Here is a 15,736-nt window from a genome sequence, read left to right on the forward strand (position 1 = left end):
TGTAATGACCAAAGGTACTTCTTACCAGTGTAATGACAAAAGTTACTTCTTACCAGTGTGATGACCAAAGGTACTTCTTACCAGTGTAATGACCAAAGGTACTTCTTACCAGTGTAATGACAAAAGTTACTTCTTACCAGTGTAATGACCAAAGGTACTTCTTACCAGTGTAATGACCAAAGTTACTTCTTACCAGTGCAATGACCAAAGTTACTTCTTACCAGTGTAATGACCAAAGTTACTTCTTACCAGTGCAATGACCAAAGTTAGCCACATGGAGACAGTATTGACAACAACAGGATGATTTTTATTTAAGTCAACCCCTGCGACCCGAAAGGGACAAGCGGTAGAAAATGGATGGTCTGGCGCTAGTTGGCCGGTCAGATCTTTCTATGTAATGACCTATGCTAGCCACATGGTGGCAGTATTGACAAAATCGTCCCTGTTATATATATATATATATATATATATATATATATATATATATATATATATATATATATATTTCCTATATATATATATATATATATTTCCTAATAATCGTCCCTGTTATATATATATATATATATATATATATATATATATATATATATATATATATATATATATATATATATATATATATATATATATATATATATATATATATATATATTTCCTAATAATTCTCAAACTTACACTGATAATTAAAGACTCAAATTGGAAATGTGTCTTATTTGGACGGACTGAGGTTTTTATCCGAAGCAGTTTAATCCACTTGGTGAATATAAGAAGTTGTCCAGCACTAAATGTCCACTTCTAGTTTGTTGTGACAAAACATAGCAAAGAGTCAAAGTGTGACACAAATGTCCTTTTTAATAGGAAGCAGATCAGACATTCCAGCTCCACTTCCTCCTTTTAAAGAACAATCCATCAAATTAGAAACATCCTCGGTAGAAAAGAATCCTCTCATGCGATCAAACTACATTCGTGTTGGTTACAATTAAGTTGACAGAACAGAAGACAGCAAATAATAATGATAACCAAAAGAATGAATATCAAAAAGAGACGCGTGCTGGCACATTCTATTTCCCATCATGCATTTGTGTTTTCTATTGACAAAGGTGGGCTCCATGGAGACGTCTGCGTGCGCATGCGCGTCATCTGGCACGGCCCCTTGTGCTTGAGCAGCGATTGCTGTGTTGGATCACGTGACACAAAGCAGCTGCTGCGCCCTCTGCTGGACGTGGTGAAGATGGCACATTAGATGAAGACTGCCAACAAAATGTCTTTTTGCACGACGATGGCTTCTCTTCTTTCAAATAAGATTGTTGCAAATGTTGCTCCTCTTTGACAGACAACACTGAACACCATTCTTCCATATTGCGCTTGTGGAGTTTGATTGACAGCGCGTATTGCTCACAACTTGACTTGATGTATAGCGGGGGTCTCGTAGCCCTTTGTGCACTAGAGTGTGTGTGTGTGTGTGTGTGTGTGCTCCTGACACACTAAATAGTGCATCATGCTGGGCAAAGATGGCAGGCAGCCATTGGGGAGTGGTTGCCATGGTTACAGCAGGTGAATCACAGTGTTGGTAGGAGGCGGGGTCAACATGCAGGACAGGATGAAGCTGATGCTCTCCTGATGGCGCAAAGTGCAAAGTGGTCCTCCTTGTTGTGGCGTGGAAGCGTGTAGAAAACAGGTGAGCCGTGGCTTTAGTCCTCCGTGTGCTTGTGAGGTCGCCCCTCAGCTGCGACCCTCCTCGGCCGAGCGCTGGTCCGACTTCAGCTTGACGAACTCCTTGGCCACGTCGTCGTTGTTGCGCTGCGACAGGATGCGCAGCACCGTCAGGCCCGTCTCGTCCATGTGCACGCGGCGGCCCAGCGGCAGCCAGCAGGTCACGCTGCCCCTGCTGGCCATGTCCTTCACCTGCAGCACGGCCACGCCCACCGTGCGGTCCTCCCTGGCGAAGCAGTAGTCCTTCACGCACACCTGCAGCTCGTAGCTCTCGGGACCCACCTCCGTGCCCAGGCAGCTGAAAGACATTCCACACTGTCAGAGTGTTTCTTCCTGTCGCTCACACACCAGTGACCTGAACAGCTTTGACTTAGTGCGGTAAATAAGACTTCTTCTTGTTTGGAGTGACACACACACTTGTTGATTCTGGCCTAGGCTCATCTCTCGCTTCAAACGCTCTCGTTATTTAACATTAGCATTAACTGAACGCAGTGAGCCCTCTTTTCAGTCTTACACAATCTTTGTCTCAGCGTACAGTACAGAGAGTGCCGCCGCTCGCCAGTGGGAAGTGCCGCAAAGTAACACAAATGACGAGGAAACAAATATGACTTTGGCTTTGTAATCATATGTTTCATCATTTGTAGTCATGTTTGTGACATGTGTGATATCAAGCAGATACTCACTACTGGTATTTTATAGTAATAATGTGACATGTGTGATATCAAGCAGATACTACTGGTATTTTATAGTAATAATGTGACATGTGTGATATCAAGCAGATGCTACTGGTATTTTATAGTAATAATGTGACATGTGTGATATCAAGCAGATACTCACTACTGGTATTTTATAGTAATAATGTGACATGTGTGATATCAAGCAGATACTCACTACTGGTATTTTATAGTAATAATGTGACATGTGTGATATCAAGCAGATACTACTGGTATTTTATAGTAATAATGTGACATGTGTGATATCAAGCAGATACTACTGGTATTTTATAGTAATAATGTGACATGTGTGATATCAAGCAGATACTACTGGTATATTATAGTAATAATGTGACATGTGTGATATCAAGCAGATACTACTGGTATTTTATAGTAATAATGTGACATGTGTGATATCAAGCAGATACTACTGGTATTTTATAGTAATAATGTGACATGTGTGATATCAAGCAGATACTACTGGTATTTTATAGTAATAATGTGACATGTGTGGTATCAAGCAGATACTACTGGTATTTTATAGTAATAATGTGACATGTGTGATATCAAGCAGATACTACTGGTATTTTATAGTAATAATGTGACATGTGTGATATCAAGCAGATACTCACTACTGGTATTTTATAGTAATAATGTGACATGTGTGATATCAAGCAGATACTACTGGTATTTTATAGTAATAATGTGACATGTGTGATATCAAGCAGATACTCACTACTGGTATTTTATAGTAATAATGTGACATGTGTGATATCAAGCAGATATTACTGGTATTTTATAGTAATAATGTGACATGTGTGATATCAAGCAGATACTACTGGTATTTTATAGTAATAACGTGACATGTGTGATATCAAGCAGATACTCACTACTGGTATTTTATAGTAATAATGTGACATGTGTGATATCAAGCAGATATTACTGGTATTTTATAGTAATAATGTGACATGTGTGATTTTAAGCAGATACTACTGGTATTTTATAGTAATAACGTGACATGTGTGATATCAAGCAGATACTCACTACTGGTATTTTATAGTAATAATGTGACATGTGTGATATCAAGCAGATATTACTGGTATTTTATAGTAATAATGTGACATGTGTGATATCAAGCAGATATTACTGGTATTTTATAGTAATAATGTGACATGTGTGATATCAAGCAGATACTACTGGTATTTTATAGTAATAATGTGACATGTGTGATATCAAGCAGATACTACTGGTATTTTATAGTAATAATGTGACGTGTGATATCAAGCAGATACTCACTACTGGTATTTTATAGTAATAATGTGACATGTGTGATATCAAGCAGATATTACCGGTATTTTATAGTAATAATGTAACATGTGTGATATCAAGCAGATACTACTGGTATTTTATAGTAATAATGACACATGTGTGATATCAAGCAGATACTCACTACTGGTATTTTATAGTAATGTGACACGTGTGATATCAAGCAGATATTACTGGTATTTTATAGTAATAATGTGACATGTGTGATATCAAGCAGATACTACTGGTATTTTATAGTAATAATGTGACATGTGTGATATCAAGCAGATACTACTGGTATTTTATAGTAATAATGTGACATGTGTGATATCAAGCAGATACTACTGGTATTTTATAGTAATAATATGACATGTGTGATAGCAAGCAGATACTCACTACTAATAATAATAATAATAATAATACCTGGGATTTATATAGCGCTTTTCTAAGTACCCAAAGTCGCTTTACATGTTAAAAACCCATCATTCATTCACACCTGGTATTTTATAGTAATAATGTGACATGTGTGATATCAAGCAGATACTACTGGTATTTTATAGTAATAATGTGACACGTGTGATATCAAGCAGATATTACTGGTATTTTATAGTAATAATGTGACACGTGTGATATCAAGCAGATATTACTGGTATTTTATAGTAATAATGTGACATGTGTGATATCAAGCAGATACTACTGGTATTTTATAGTAATAATGTGACATGTGTGATATCAAGCAGATACTACTGGTATTTTATAGTAATAATGTGACACGTGTGATATCAAGCAGATATTACTGGTATTTTATAGTAATAATGTGACATGTGTGATATCAAGCAGATATTACTGGTATTTTATAGTAATAATGTGACATGTGTGATATCAAGCAGATATTACTGGTATTTTATAGTAATAATGTGACATGTGTGATGTCAAGCAGATACTACTGGTATTTTATATTAATAATGTGACATGTGTGATATCAAGCAGATATTACTGGTATTTTATAGTAATAATGTAACATGTGTGATATCTAGCAGATACTACTGGTATTTTATAGTAATAATGACACTTGTGTGATATCAAGCAGATACTCACTACTGGTATTTTATAGTAATGTGACATGTGTGATATCAAGCAGATACTACTGGTATTTTATAGTAATAATGTGACATGTGTGATATCAAGCAGATACTACTGGTATTTTATAGTAATGTCACATGTGTGATATCAAGCAGATACTCACTACTGGTATTTTATAGTAATAAGGTGACATGTGTGATATCAAGCAGATACTCACTACTGGTATTTAATGTGACATGTGTGATATCAAGCAGATACTCACTACTGGTATTTAATGTGACATGTGTGATATCAAGCAGATACTCACTACTGGTAGTGATATCAAGCAGATACTCACTACTGGTAGTGATATCAAGCAGATACTCACTACTGGTAGTGATATCAAGCAGATACTCACTACTGGTAGTGATATCAAGCAGATACTCACTACTGGTAGTGATATCAAGCAGATACTCACTACTGGTAGTGATATCAAGCAGATACTCACTACTGGTAGTGATATCAAGCAGATACTTACTACTGGTAGCTTTCATTGAATTTGGGTGACCAGCTGTTATTCTTGGATTTGGTAGAAAACTTCCTCTTCTTGTCACTGAGGTGAGGTCCGATGATGTAAACTTCCACGAAGGGCCGGAAGCCCTGCGCCCTCCACTTTAGGTCGTTAGCAGCCACCACTGAGGGGGGGGGGGAGAGCAAGCAGGTGCTTCAGAGTGGAGGCAGAAGCAGGAAGACATGCTAGTGGGTTACCTTTGATGCTGATCTTGTACTCGCCATTAGGTTGAGGTAGAACGTCCACGTGCATGACCACCTCTCCCACGCCGTCCACTCCTGACGCTGCACACACAAAGTCTGTGTTTCCATCACATACATCATCATCTACTCACTATTCTTATGGAAAACATTTATATTGCTCATTTTTACAAATACCCAAGATTACCAGGAATTACAGCTTTTCCACACAAATGTTTCCCACTGAAAATTGAATGGGACAATTTTCAGACATGCACAATTACCACATTTATCTGCGGATTGGTCAAACATCCACACCCCACTCACCCTGGATGGACATTATGCCTCTCCCTTCACACACACACTCCACTCACACACTCCACTCACCCTGGACATTCAAGCCTCTCCCTTCACACACACATTCCACACACACACTCCACTCAGCCTGGACATTATGCCTCTCCCTTCACACACACATTCCACACACACACTCCACTCAGCCTGGACATTATGCCTCTCCCTTCACACACACACTCCACTCACCCTGGACATTCAAGCCTCTCCCTTCACACACACACACACACACACTCCATTCAGCCTGGACATTCAAGCCTCTCCCTTCACACACACATTCCACACACACACTCCACTCAGCCTGGACATTATGCCTCTCCCTTCACACACACACTCCACTCACCCTGGACATTCAAGCCTCTCCCTTCACACACACACTCCACTCACCCTGGACATTCAAGCCTCTCCCTTCACACACACATTCCACACACACACTCCACTCAGCCTGGACATTCAAGCCTCTCCCTTCACACACACATTCAACACACACAATCCACTCAGCCTGGACATTCAAGCCTCTCCCTTCACACACACATTCCAGTTGATAGAGTGATTGTTCCACAAGTTGTTGTATGAAGCCATGTATTGTATTACATGTATGTATTGTATTGTATTGTATTGTATTACATGTGTTGTATTACTTGGATGTATTGTATTGTATTGTATTACATGCATGTATTGTATTGTATTACATGTGTTGTATTACATGCATGTATTGTATTGTATTGTATTACATGTGTTGTATTACATGCATTGTATTACATGCATGTATTGTATTGTATTACATGTGTTGTATTACATGCATGTATTGTATTGTATTACATGGATTGTATTACATGCATGTATTGTATTGTATTGTATTACATGTGTTGTATTACATGCATGTATTGTATTGTATTGTATTACATGTGTTGTATAACATGCATGTATTGTATTGTATTACATGTATGTATTGTATTGTATTGTATTACATGCATGTATTGTATTGTATTACATGTGTTGTATTACATGCATGTATTGTATTGTATTGTATTGTATTACATGTGTTGTATAACATGCATGTATTGTATTGTATTGTATTACATGTATGTATTGTATTGTATTACATGCATGTATTGTATTACATGTATGTATTGTATTACATGTATTGTATTACATGCATGTCATTGTGTTGGTCCACCAAAATGTCATTTGGACTGCCAGTTGCACTCCCTCATAAACACATTATGACGGGACTGTCATTCCAACTGTGTACTGTAGATGGCATTGTTACTCTGCTTTAACACACCAACTTTGTTGCCACATTCAGATCCTTCCAGATTCTATTTGACTAGCAAGAAATCCAGCAACTTTTCTGGTGTTATTGGACGCTTTTGGAGGCGACAAAGAAAACAGGATCCTCTTTCAGAGCAGCCTGTTGCCTCGTCAGCTTTAAGATGAGACACATGCTGTCACACAATTCATTCATTGCTCAGCGCATGAAAACATTGGCACGTACGTTTCTCCGGTGGTGTGTCTTCATTTGGTGTGTAGCGGACCCCCTTGCCTCCATGGACTGAGTGTGCACAAGAAAGGGAGCATAAAAAAGAGGACAACAATTAGACAAAACAACAAAATGCAAAGTGCTGTACACAAAATGTGTGTTTTTGCCTGAAATAAAAGGGTCTTTTCATCTGATGTAAAAATACGTCTGTGACTTCACTTAGGGTGTGAACTCCTGACATGGAAACAACAACTGCTGAACAACCTGCCAAAGAAACAACAACTGCTGAACAACCTGCCAAAGAAAGAACAACTGCTGAACAACCTGCCAAAGAAAGAACAACTGCTGAACAACCTGCCAAAGAAACAACAACTGCTGGTTACAACAACTGCTGAACAACCTGCCAAAGAAACAACAACTGCTGAACAACCTGCCAAAGAAACAACAACTGCTGGAAACAACAACTGCTGAACAACCTGCCAAAGAAACAACAACTGCTGGAAACAACAACTGCTGAACAACCTGCCAAAGAAACAACAACTGCTGAACAACCTGCCAAAGAAACAACAACTGCTGAACAACCTGCCAAATAAACAACAACTGCTGAACAACCTGCCAAAGAAACAACAACTGCTGGAAACAACAACGGCTGAACAACCTGCCAAAGAAACAACAACTGCTGGAAACAACAACTGCTGAACAACCTGCCAAAGGAACAACAACTGCTGAACAACCTGCCAAAGAAACAACAACTGCTGGAAACAACAACTGCTGAACAACCTGCCAAAGAAACAACAACTGCTGAACAACCTGCCAAAGAAACAACAACTGCTGAACAACCTGCCAAAGAAACAACAACTGCTGAACAACCTGCCAAAGAAACAACAACTGCTGGAAACAACAACTGCTGAACAACCTGCCAAAGAAACAACAACTGCTGGAAACAACAACTGCTGAACAACCTGCCAAAGAAACAACAACTGCTGAACAACCTGCCAAAGAAACAACACCTGCTGGAAACAACAACTGCTGAACAACCTGCCAAAGAAACAACAACTGCTGAACAACCTGCCAAAGAAACAACAACTGCTGGAAACAACAACTGCTGAACAACCTGCCAAAGAAACAACAACTGCTGAATAACCTGCCAAAGAAACAACAACTGCTGGAAACAACAACTGCTGGAAACAACAACTGCTGAACAACCTGCCAAAGAAACAACAACTGCTGAACAACCTGCCAAAGAAACAACAACTGCTGAACAACCTGCCAAAGAAACAACAACTGCTGAACAACCTGCCAAAGAAACAACAACTGCTGAACAACCTGCCAAAGAAACAACAACTGCTGAACAACCTGCCAAAGGTCACATTTGCAAGTACTATTATTTGCAGGTGATCTAGTAAGACTGGGCCTGATTTACTAAGATCCGAAAACCATGCGCTACACAACATGTGCAAAAAATAAAATAGCGTGTACTATGAGTAGGCGGACGATGTAACCATCTGTTGTGGTGAAGAAGGAGCTGAGCCGGAAGGCAGAGCTCTCAATTTATCGAGTGTCAGAATAATTGTATGGAAGTTATCACAAAACTTTGTGTTTCAATGAGTTCCCGGCGAGCAGACAAAAGCTGCCTTTGATCTTACCAAGCAAAAGGCTTGTAAAACTCCACTGTGTACCATGGGAAGCGACATGAAGGTGTCGGTTTCTTTGATCTATTGTGATCCACAGGAAGATCTTGTCTTGACCCGAGATCTACAAAGTGAAGAGGAAAAAGGACTGACGCAAGCTCCAGGCATCTTTTCTTTGAACTGTTTTGTGACCGAGGGCAACGGCTGTTTACGACCCCCTCTCCCTTTAGAAACAGCTGTTGCCATGTAATCAGGGAAAGTCCAAATAAGAGAGGAGTCGTGCAATCCTTTGGTCAGAGCGTGGGACGACACTGTACAAGAGTACAGGTGTACGTGCTCTCTTCATTGAGCTAAATTGAATCCTGTCTCTGTTTAATTCCTTGCTTCTTGTCTGTTTAATAGATGTCATCTGTGTTTGAACCTGACATCGGTCAATCTACGTTCCCATCCTCACCTATGGTCATGAGCTTTGGGTTATGACCGAAAGGACAAGATCACGGGTACAAGCGGCCCAAATGAGTTTCCTCCACCGGGTGGCGGGTCTCTCCCTTAGAGAAAGGGTGAGAAGCTCAAAGTAAAGCCACTGCTCCTCCACATGGAGAGGAGCCAGATGAGGTGGTTCGGGCATCTGGTCAGGATGTCACCCGAACACCTCCCTAGGGAGGTCTGACCGACAGGAGGCCACAGGGAAGACCCAGGACACGTTGGGTAGACTATGTCTCCCGGCTGACCTGGGAACGCCTCAGGATCCCCCGGGAGGAGCTGGACCAAGTGGCTGGGGAGAGGGAAGTCTGGGCTTCCCAGCTTAGGCTGCTGCCCCCGCGACCTGACCTCGGATAAGTGGAAGATGGATGGATGGATGGATGGATGAGTGGGCGTGTGATCTACTAACACTGCGTGTGCAATAGGAAAGTAGTGCAGACTGCTTTATTTAAAGGAGGATTTTGCAGTGCATACGGGGCTTTTACCACAAATACACTTGATCATTTTTCTGCACATTGACATCATCATGTGCCTACCTGTGTGCTACCTGTGTGCTACCTGTTGAACCTACAGCACCTTTTCTGAATCACAATCAAGACAACAGAAAGATGTGCACTTTGACACTTCTATGCACAAGGCTGTGGGTGGCATCACCAGCCATGAGTCAAATGCAAACAATGGAAGATGGAGGAGATACAACATCAACAAATAATAAAAACAAACATTCAATTGAATTTGTTTTAATCAGCCCCTCAAATCAGCCAGCAGCAATAAAATTATAAAAGGAAATTGCTGAATAGACAATATGTCAAATAATTTTTTTGTGACCGTCCAAAAATGTTGAGACACACACACACACACACACACACACACACACACACACACACACACACACACACACACACACACACACACACACACACACACACACACACACACACACACACACACACACACACACACACACACACACACACACACACACAGGACAGATAATTCTCTGTCCTACCTGTGTGTGTCAGTTTGAACCTCCTTCTGACATGCTAAATAACGCAAAACGCTGAGAAGCATTGACCAATCACATTGCACGTGCTAAATATTTGCATATTCTCCTCACATTATTGTGGGTGTTTTGACCATCAGCATATATTCTGCATATTCATGAAGACCGAGACGCAACATGGTTTGCACGCCTTATTCTGCTCACTTTACACACGCAATCCACTTTGCACACGTTAAATAGTTCAGCTGCTCCTTTGCACGTGTTTTAGTACACACAAACCTTCAGGCCTTGTGTGTTCAATTAATGACAAGTGCAAAAGTGGTGCTGATCACCTTATTTAAATGATCTTTGTGCGTGTTTCCATGGAGACAGACGATAACTTCCCTCCACATGAATGACATCATATGCTTCAAAAGGTGTTTTGTTATGTTGTGGAATATGACAAATATAATATCAACACTAAATGGTCCCTAGTGTGTGAATGTTGTCTATCTGTGTTGGCCCTGTGATGAGGTGGTGACTTGTCCAGGGTGTACCCCGCCTTCCGCCCGAATGCAGCTGAGATAGGCTATAGTGTATTGGTTTGAATACTGAAGAGTTGGTTTCTGGTTTCAACTCTATTTGTTTACAAACACTGGACACGATCACTCCTTTCAAATGCCGCCGCTCTAAAGCCACGCCTCAGCCCTGGTTGAATGACGTCACTCGGGCTGCCAGGCGCAAGTGTAGGATGGCTGAGAGAAAATGTAAAAAAGACAGGCTGCATGTGTCCTTTGCCATTTTTAAAGAAAGCCTGTTTTCCTTTCAGATGACTGTAAAGGCAGAGATGAATATATATCTATCTCAGATTATATCTTCTAACTATAACAACCCCAGAGTTCTGTTTAAAACTATTAACACTGTCATTGATGCTCCCAAATCTGTTGATTTTGATGCTTCTTTTGAATTCTGTGAAAATTGTCTCCATTTTTTCACTGACAAAATTGTGTCAACTAGAGCCAGTTTATCTCAGCCTTCATATGACCCTTCTGTTCCTCTGAATTTCTCTTCTGTTTTCCATCAGTTGTTTTCCATCAGTTTGAGCCGGTGTCCTTTTCTGTTTTAAATGACACAGTTAGTCATATGAAGCCCTCTGGTTCTCCTGCAGACTCCCTCCCACCTCGCCTGTTTAAGGAGGTACTTGCTACTATTGGATCAAGTGTCCTTAACATTATCAATAGTAGCCTCTCTTCTGGAATAGTTCCAGTAGAGTTTAAACATGCAGTGGTACGACCTCTACTTAAAAAACCAAGCCTCGACCCCTCTCTCCTCTCTAACCTTAGACCTATCTCTAATCTTCCATACATTTCTAAAATATTAGAGAAGGTTGTCTACAGTCAATTGTTGCCCTTCTTAGAGGATAATGGTATCACTGAGTTGTTCCAGTCCGGTTTTAAAGCCCTCCACAGCACAGAGTTAGCGCTTCTAAAAGTTTTTAACGATATCCTCCTGTCAATTGATTCTGGTAAATATGTTGTCCTGGTGCTTTTAGATCTGTCTGCTGCTTTCGACACCGTCGACCACGCCACCGTTGACCACGCCACCTAAATCACTCGTCTTGACAACTGTGTGGGCATTAAGGGCGCCGCCCTCAACTGGTTCCGGTCGTACCTAACTGACAGGAGTTTTTGTGTAAAAATAGACAGTTTTATGTCTTCCACAGCTCCTTTACCACATGAGGTTCCCCAGGGCTCAATCCTTGCCCCAATCTTATTTGCGCTTTACCTTCTCCCCCTTGGTTCTATTTTTAGGAAGTACGATATTGCATTTTATTTTTATGCCGATGATTGCCAGATTTATTTTCCCATGGCACAAAATAACACGGTTCAACGTCTCATTGACTGCCTGCACGACATCAAAGCCTGGCTTTCAGCTAACTTCCTGAGCCTAAATGAAGACCAAACAGAAGTTATGTTGTTCGGTCCAAGTCGCTCTCCCTCCCCCAACGTTGACCTCGGCACTCTGACCCCATATCTCAGCGACTGTGTCACAAACCTGGGGGTAAAGTTTGACTCAGATTTTAAATTCGAAAAACAAATCAGCAGCATCGTACAAAAAAGCTTTCATCAATTACGCCAAATAGCGAAAGTGAAACCGCTTCTATCAGGACATGATCTCGAGAAATTAATCCACGCCTTTATCTCGACTCGTTTAGACTACTGCAATGCCCTGTATGTAGGCATTAGCCAGGCCTCCCTCGCCCGCCTGCAGCTCGTGCAGAACTCTGCTGCTCGTCTGCTAACACAGACCCGCAGACGTGAGCACATCGCCCCTATATTAGCGTCCCTTCACTGGCTCCCTGTGCGTTACAGAATCAATTTTAAACTACTTTTATTTGTTTTTAAATGTCTAAACAACCTCGCGCCAACATGTCTCTCCAACCTCCTTCAGCCTTACTGCCCCACCCGATCCCTAAGATCAGCCGATCAGCTGCTACTGACGGTCCGGGACACAAGGCTGAAGCTTAGAGGTGACGGAGCTTTCGCTGCTGCTGCTCCCAAGCTCTGGAACGACCTACCTCTGAGTGTTAGACAAGCCTCCTCTCTTCCTGTTTTTAAATCTCTCTTAAAAACATACTTTTATTCCATGGCTTTTAACACTGAGTGATATCCATCCTGCAATGGCGCCCCATAATACACCTGCTGTGAACCTGTTTTTTATGTTTTTATATTTTATTTATTTATTTTTTATCGTGTTCTGTTTGTGTTGTGTTGTGTTTGCTCGGTTCTCTTGTTGTCTTTTGGCCTGCCCATTGTACAGCACTTTGGCTACCCCTGTGGTAAATTTTAAATGTGCTTTATAAATAAAGTTGATTTGATTTGATAGCACCCCCTGCCACCCCGAAAGGGACAGGCGGTAGAAAATGGATGGATGGATAATATGAACCAACTTTTCTGGGTGATATAGAAGTGCGATCCAGACAACATTTTAGCATGCCAAAGGTGTGATGGTGCGTCTTGAATCATCCAGGGGCAAAAAAAAAGCATGTTGCAAGAGTTTTTTTCTGGAAAATAAGCCATTAAAAAAGCATCAATGAATTAATTGAATTTGTTTTAATCAGCCCCTTAACTCATCCATCACTTATAAAATTATCAAATGATATTGCTGAATAGCTGATATGGCTGACAGTCCAAATATGTTGACACGCACACGGATGGAGGATTTTCTCTCTATCGTCTGTCATCTTTTTTTCTCACAGTTACTGTGCCAGTTTGCACGTACTGTGCAGACGTGCTAAACATAGACACAAAACAGCGGCCGCAGAACAGTTTTAGTCTTGATCAATCACATTGCGAGCACTAAAAGTTGATATTTGCATCTGCTCCTCCCAGCATGATTACAGTCAGTTCTGCATAAACATGGAGCCAGACACGCTGAATGGATCCATTTACCAGGACATCAGCACTAGAAGGTCTGCATGCAGCCCTTTGGGAGATGAAGTCAATGCAGCAGAACTCACTCAAGCAATTAAAGAAACATTTCCTCCCTAGACCGCAGTGAAATTGCTAATTTTAATCCTAATGAGTTACATCACCTAGCACCTTTAAAGGTACAGTTGTGTGTGTGTGTGTGTGTGTTGTACCCTGAGCGCTTTGTGAGAGAACAAACTTCCTGATGAGTTTGTCCGTGGCCTGTGTGTAGAGGGACAAGGCATATCGCAGAGAAGCAAGGTCAGGACTCTTCTCCAAGAAGGTTTTCTTTAGGCCCACGCCGCCCGCGTGGAAGTATTGCTGCAAAAGGAGAGCAGACTAGTGAGCGGCCACAGCTGGATGGAAGAGAGTTGTACCTTAATGGTGTCCAGAGCCAGCTCTATGACCGCACACTGTTTGGGAGTCAGCGCTTTGGCCTCCTCTCGGCCGATGTGCTCCTGCAAGAAGACAAAGATCATTGTGCTGCACCGCGCTCACGTCTGTGGGACCTTATTACCTTCAGCTTGGACAGTTGGCCTAGTTCCTTGGCAGCATTGAAGATCATCTGCGTGCCCTGCAAGGACACACAAGACGTGACTTCACACACTCACGCTGATATCAGTGCCAGGGGAAAAGTCGTCCAAGGGAAGTCCTAAAACTTCTGGATGTGTAACTTTGTAAAGAAGAAGTGAGCATGTGTAGTGTGCACAGTGCTGATGCTAGTGATGCTGGTCCATGCTTATAGATGGATGGTTACTTACAATGACCTGAGGGAAGAAGACATGATGATGAGACAGATGGCCAATAATGTCATTAAGGTTTGAATTCAATTGGTGGAGAAAGTTACAGTTCAAGTCAGAGTTGATAGGATCACACACCGTCTGGTCCGTAAGCGTGGGAAGCACAATGGTTTTCTCCATGGTGTTCATCACCAGTTTCCACAGCTCCTTCAGCACTCTCTTCAAAACCGTCTTCTCACAGATTTTTGCAAACAGCGACAGACTGAAGCAGAAAAGAAAGTGCATGAAAATACACTCTGACAGCACCTGCTATGAAAATACACTCTGGCAGCACCTGCTACGTGATACGTGCATGAAAATACACTCTGACAGCACCTGCTACGTGATAAGTGCATGAAAATACACTCTGACAGCACCTGCTACGTGATAAGTGCATGAAAATACACTCTGACAGCACCTGCTACGTGATAAGTGCATGAAAATACACTCTAATACACTCTGACAGCACCTGCTACGTGATAAGTGCATGAAAATACACTCTGACAGCACCTGCTACGTGATAAGTGCATGAAAATACACTCTGACAGCACCTGCTACGTGATAAGTGCATGAAAATACACTCTGACAGCACCTGCTACGTGATAAGTGCATGAAAATACCCTCTGACAGCACCTGCTACGTGATAAGTGCATGAAAATACACTCTGACAGCACCTGCTACGTGATAAGTGCATGAAAATACACTCTGACAGCACCTGCTACGTGATAAGTGTATGAAAATACACTCTGACAGCACCTGCTACGTGATACGTGCATGAAAATACACTCTGACAGCACCTGCTACGTGATAAGTGCATGAAAATACACTCTGACAGCACCTGCTACGTGATAAGTGCATGAAAATACACTCTGACAGCACCTGCTACGTGATAAGTGCATGAAAATACACTCTGACAGCACCTGCTACGTGATAAGTGCATGAAAATACACTCTGACAGCACCTGCTACGTGATAAGTGCATGAAAATACACTCTGACAGCACCTGCTA

At 41.4% G+C, this 15,736-nt stretch overlaps 1 protein-coding gene across 1 annotated transcript in view; it reads right to left on the reverse strand.

Annotated features, from left to right (window-relative positions):
- Positions 1 to 840: 840 nt before the first annotated feature.
- LOC133631560 (protein unc-13 homolog A-like) overlaps positions 841 to 15,736 on the reverse strand; it is an 84,684-nt gene continuing 69,788 nt past the window's right edge. Inside the window, exons 35-42 of the mRNA XM_062023876.1 lie at positions 14,828 to 14,951; positions 14,467 to 14,523; positions 14,327 to 14,407; positions 14,123 to 14,270; positions 7,399 to 7,455; positions 5,565 to 5,651; positions 5,335 to 5,491; positions 841 to 2,014 (exon numbers count right to left, since the gene is read on the reverse strand). Of these exons, the coding sequence (XP_061879860.1) occupies positions 1,726 to 2,014; positions 5,335 to 5,491; positions 5,565 to 5,651; positions 7,399 to 7,455; positions 14,123 to 14,270; positions 14,327 to 14,407; positions 14,467 to 14,523; positions 14,828 to 14,951 (1,000 nt within the window). The 3' untranslated portion in view covers positions 841 to 1,725. The remainder of the gene's footprint in view (positions 2,015 to 5,334; positions 5,492 to 5,564; positions 5,652 to 7,398; positions 7,456 to 14,122; positions 14,271 to 14,326; positions 14,408 to 14,466; positions 14,524 to 14,827; positions 14,952 to 15,736) is intronic.

This window comes from Entelurus aequoreus, linkage group LG16, assembly GCF_033978785.1.
Source record: "Entelurus aequoreus isolate RoL-2023_Sb linkage group LG16, RoL_Eaeq_v1.1, whole genome shotgun sequence".
Lineage (NCBI taxonomy): Eukaryota > Metazoa > Chordata > Actinopteri > Syngnathiformes > Syngnathidae > Entelurus > Entelurus aequoreus.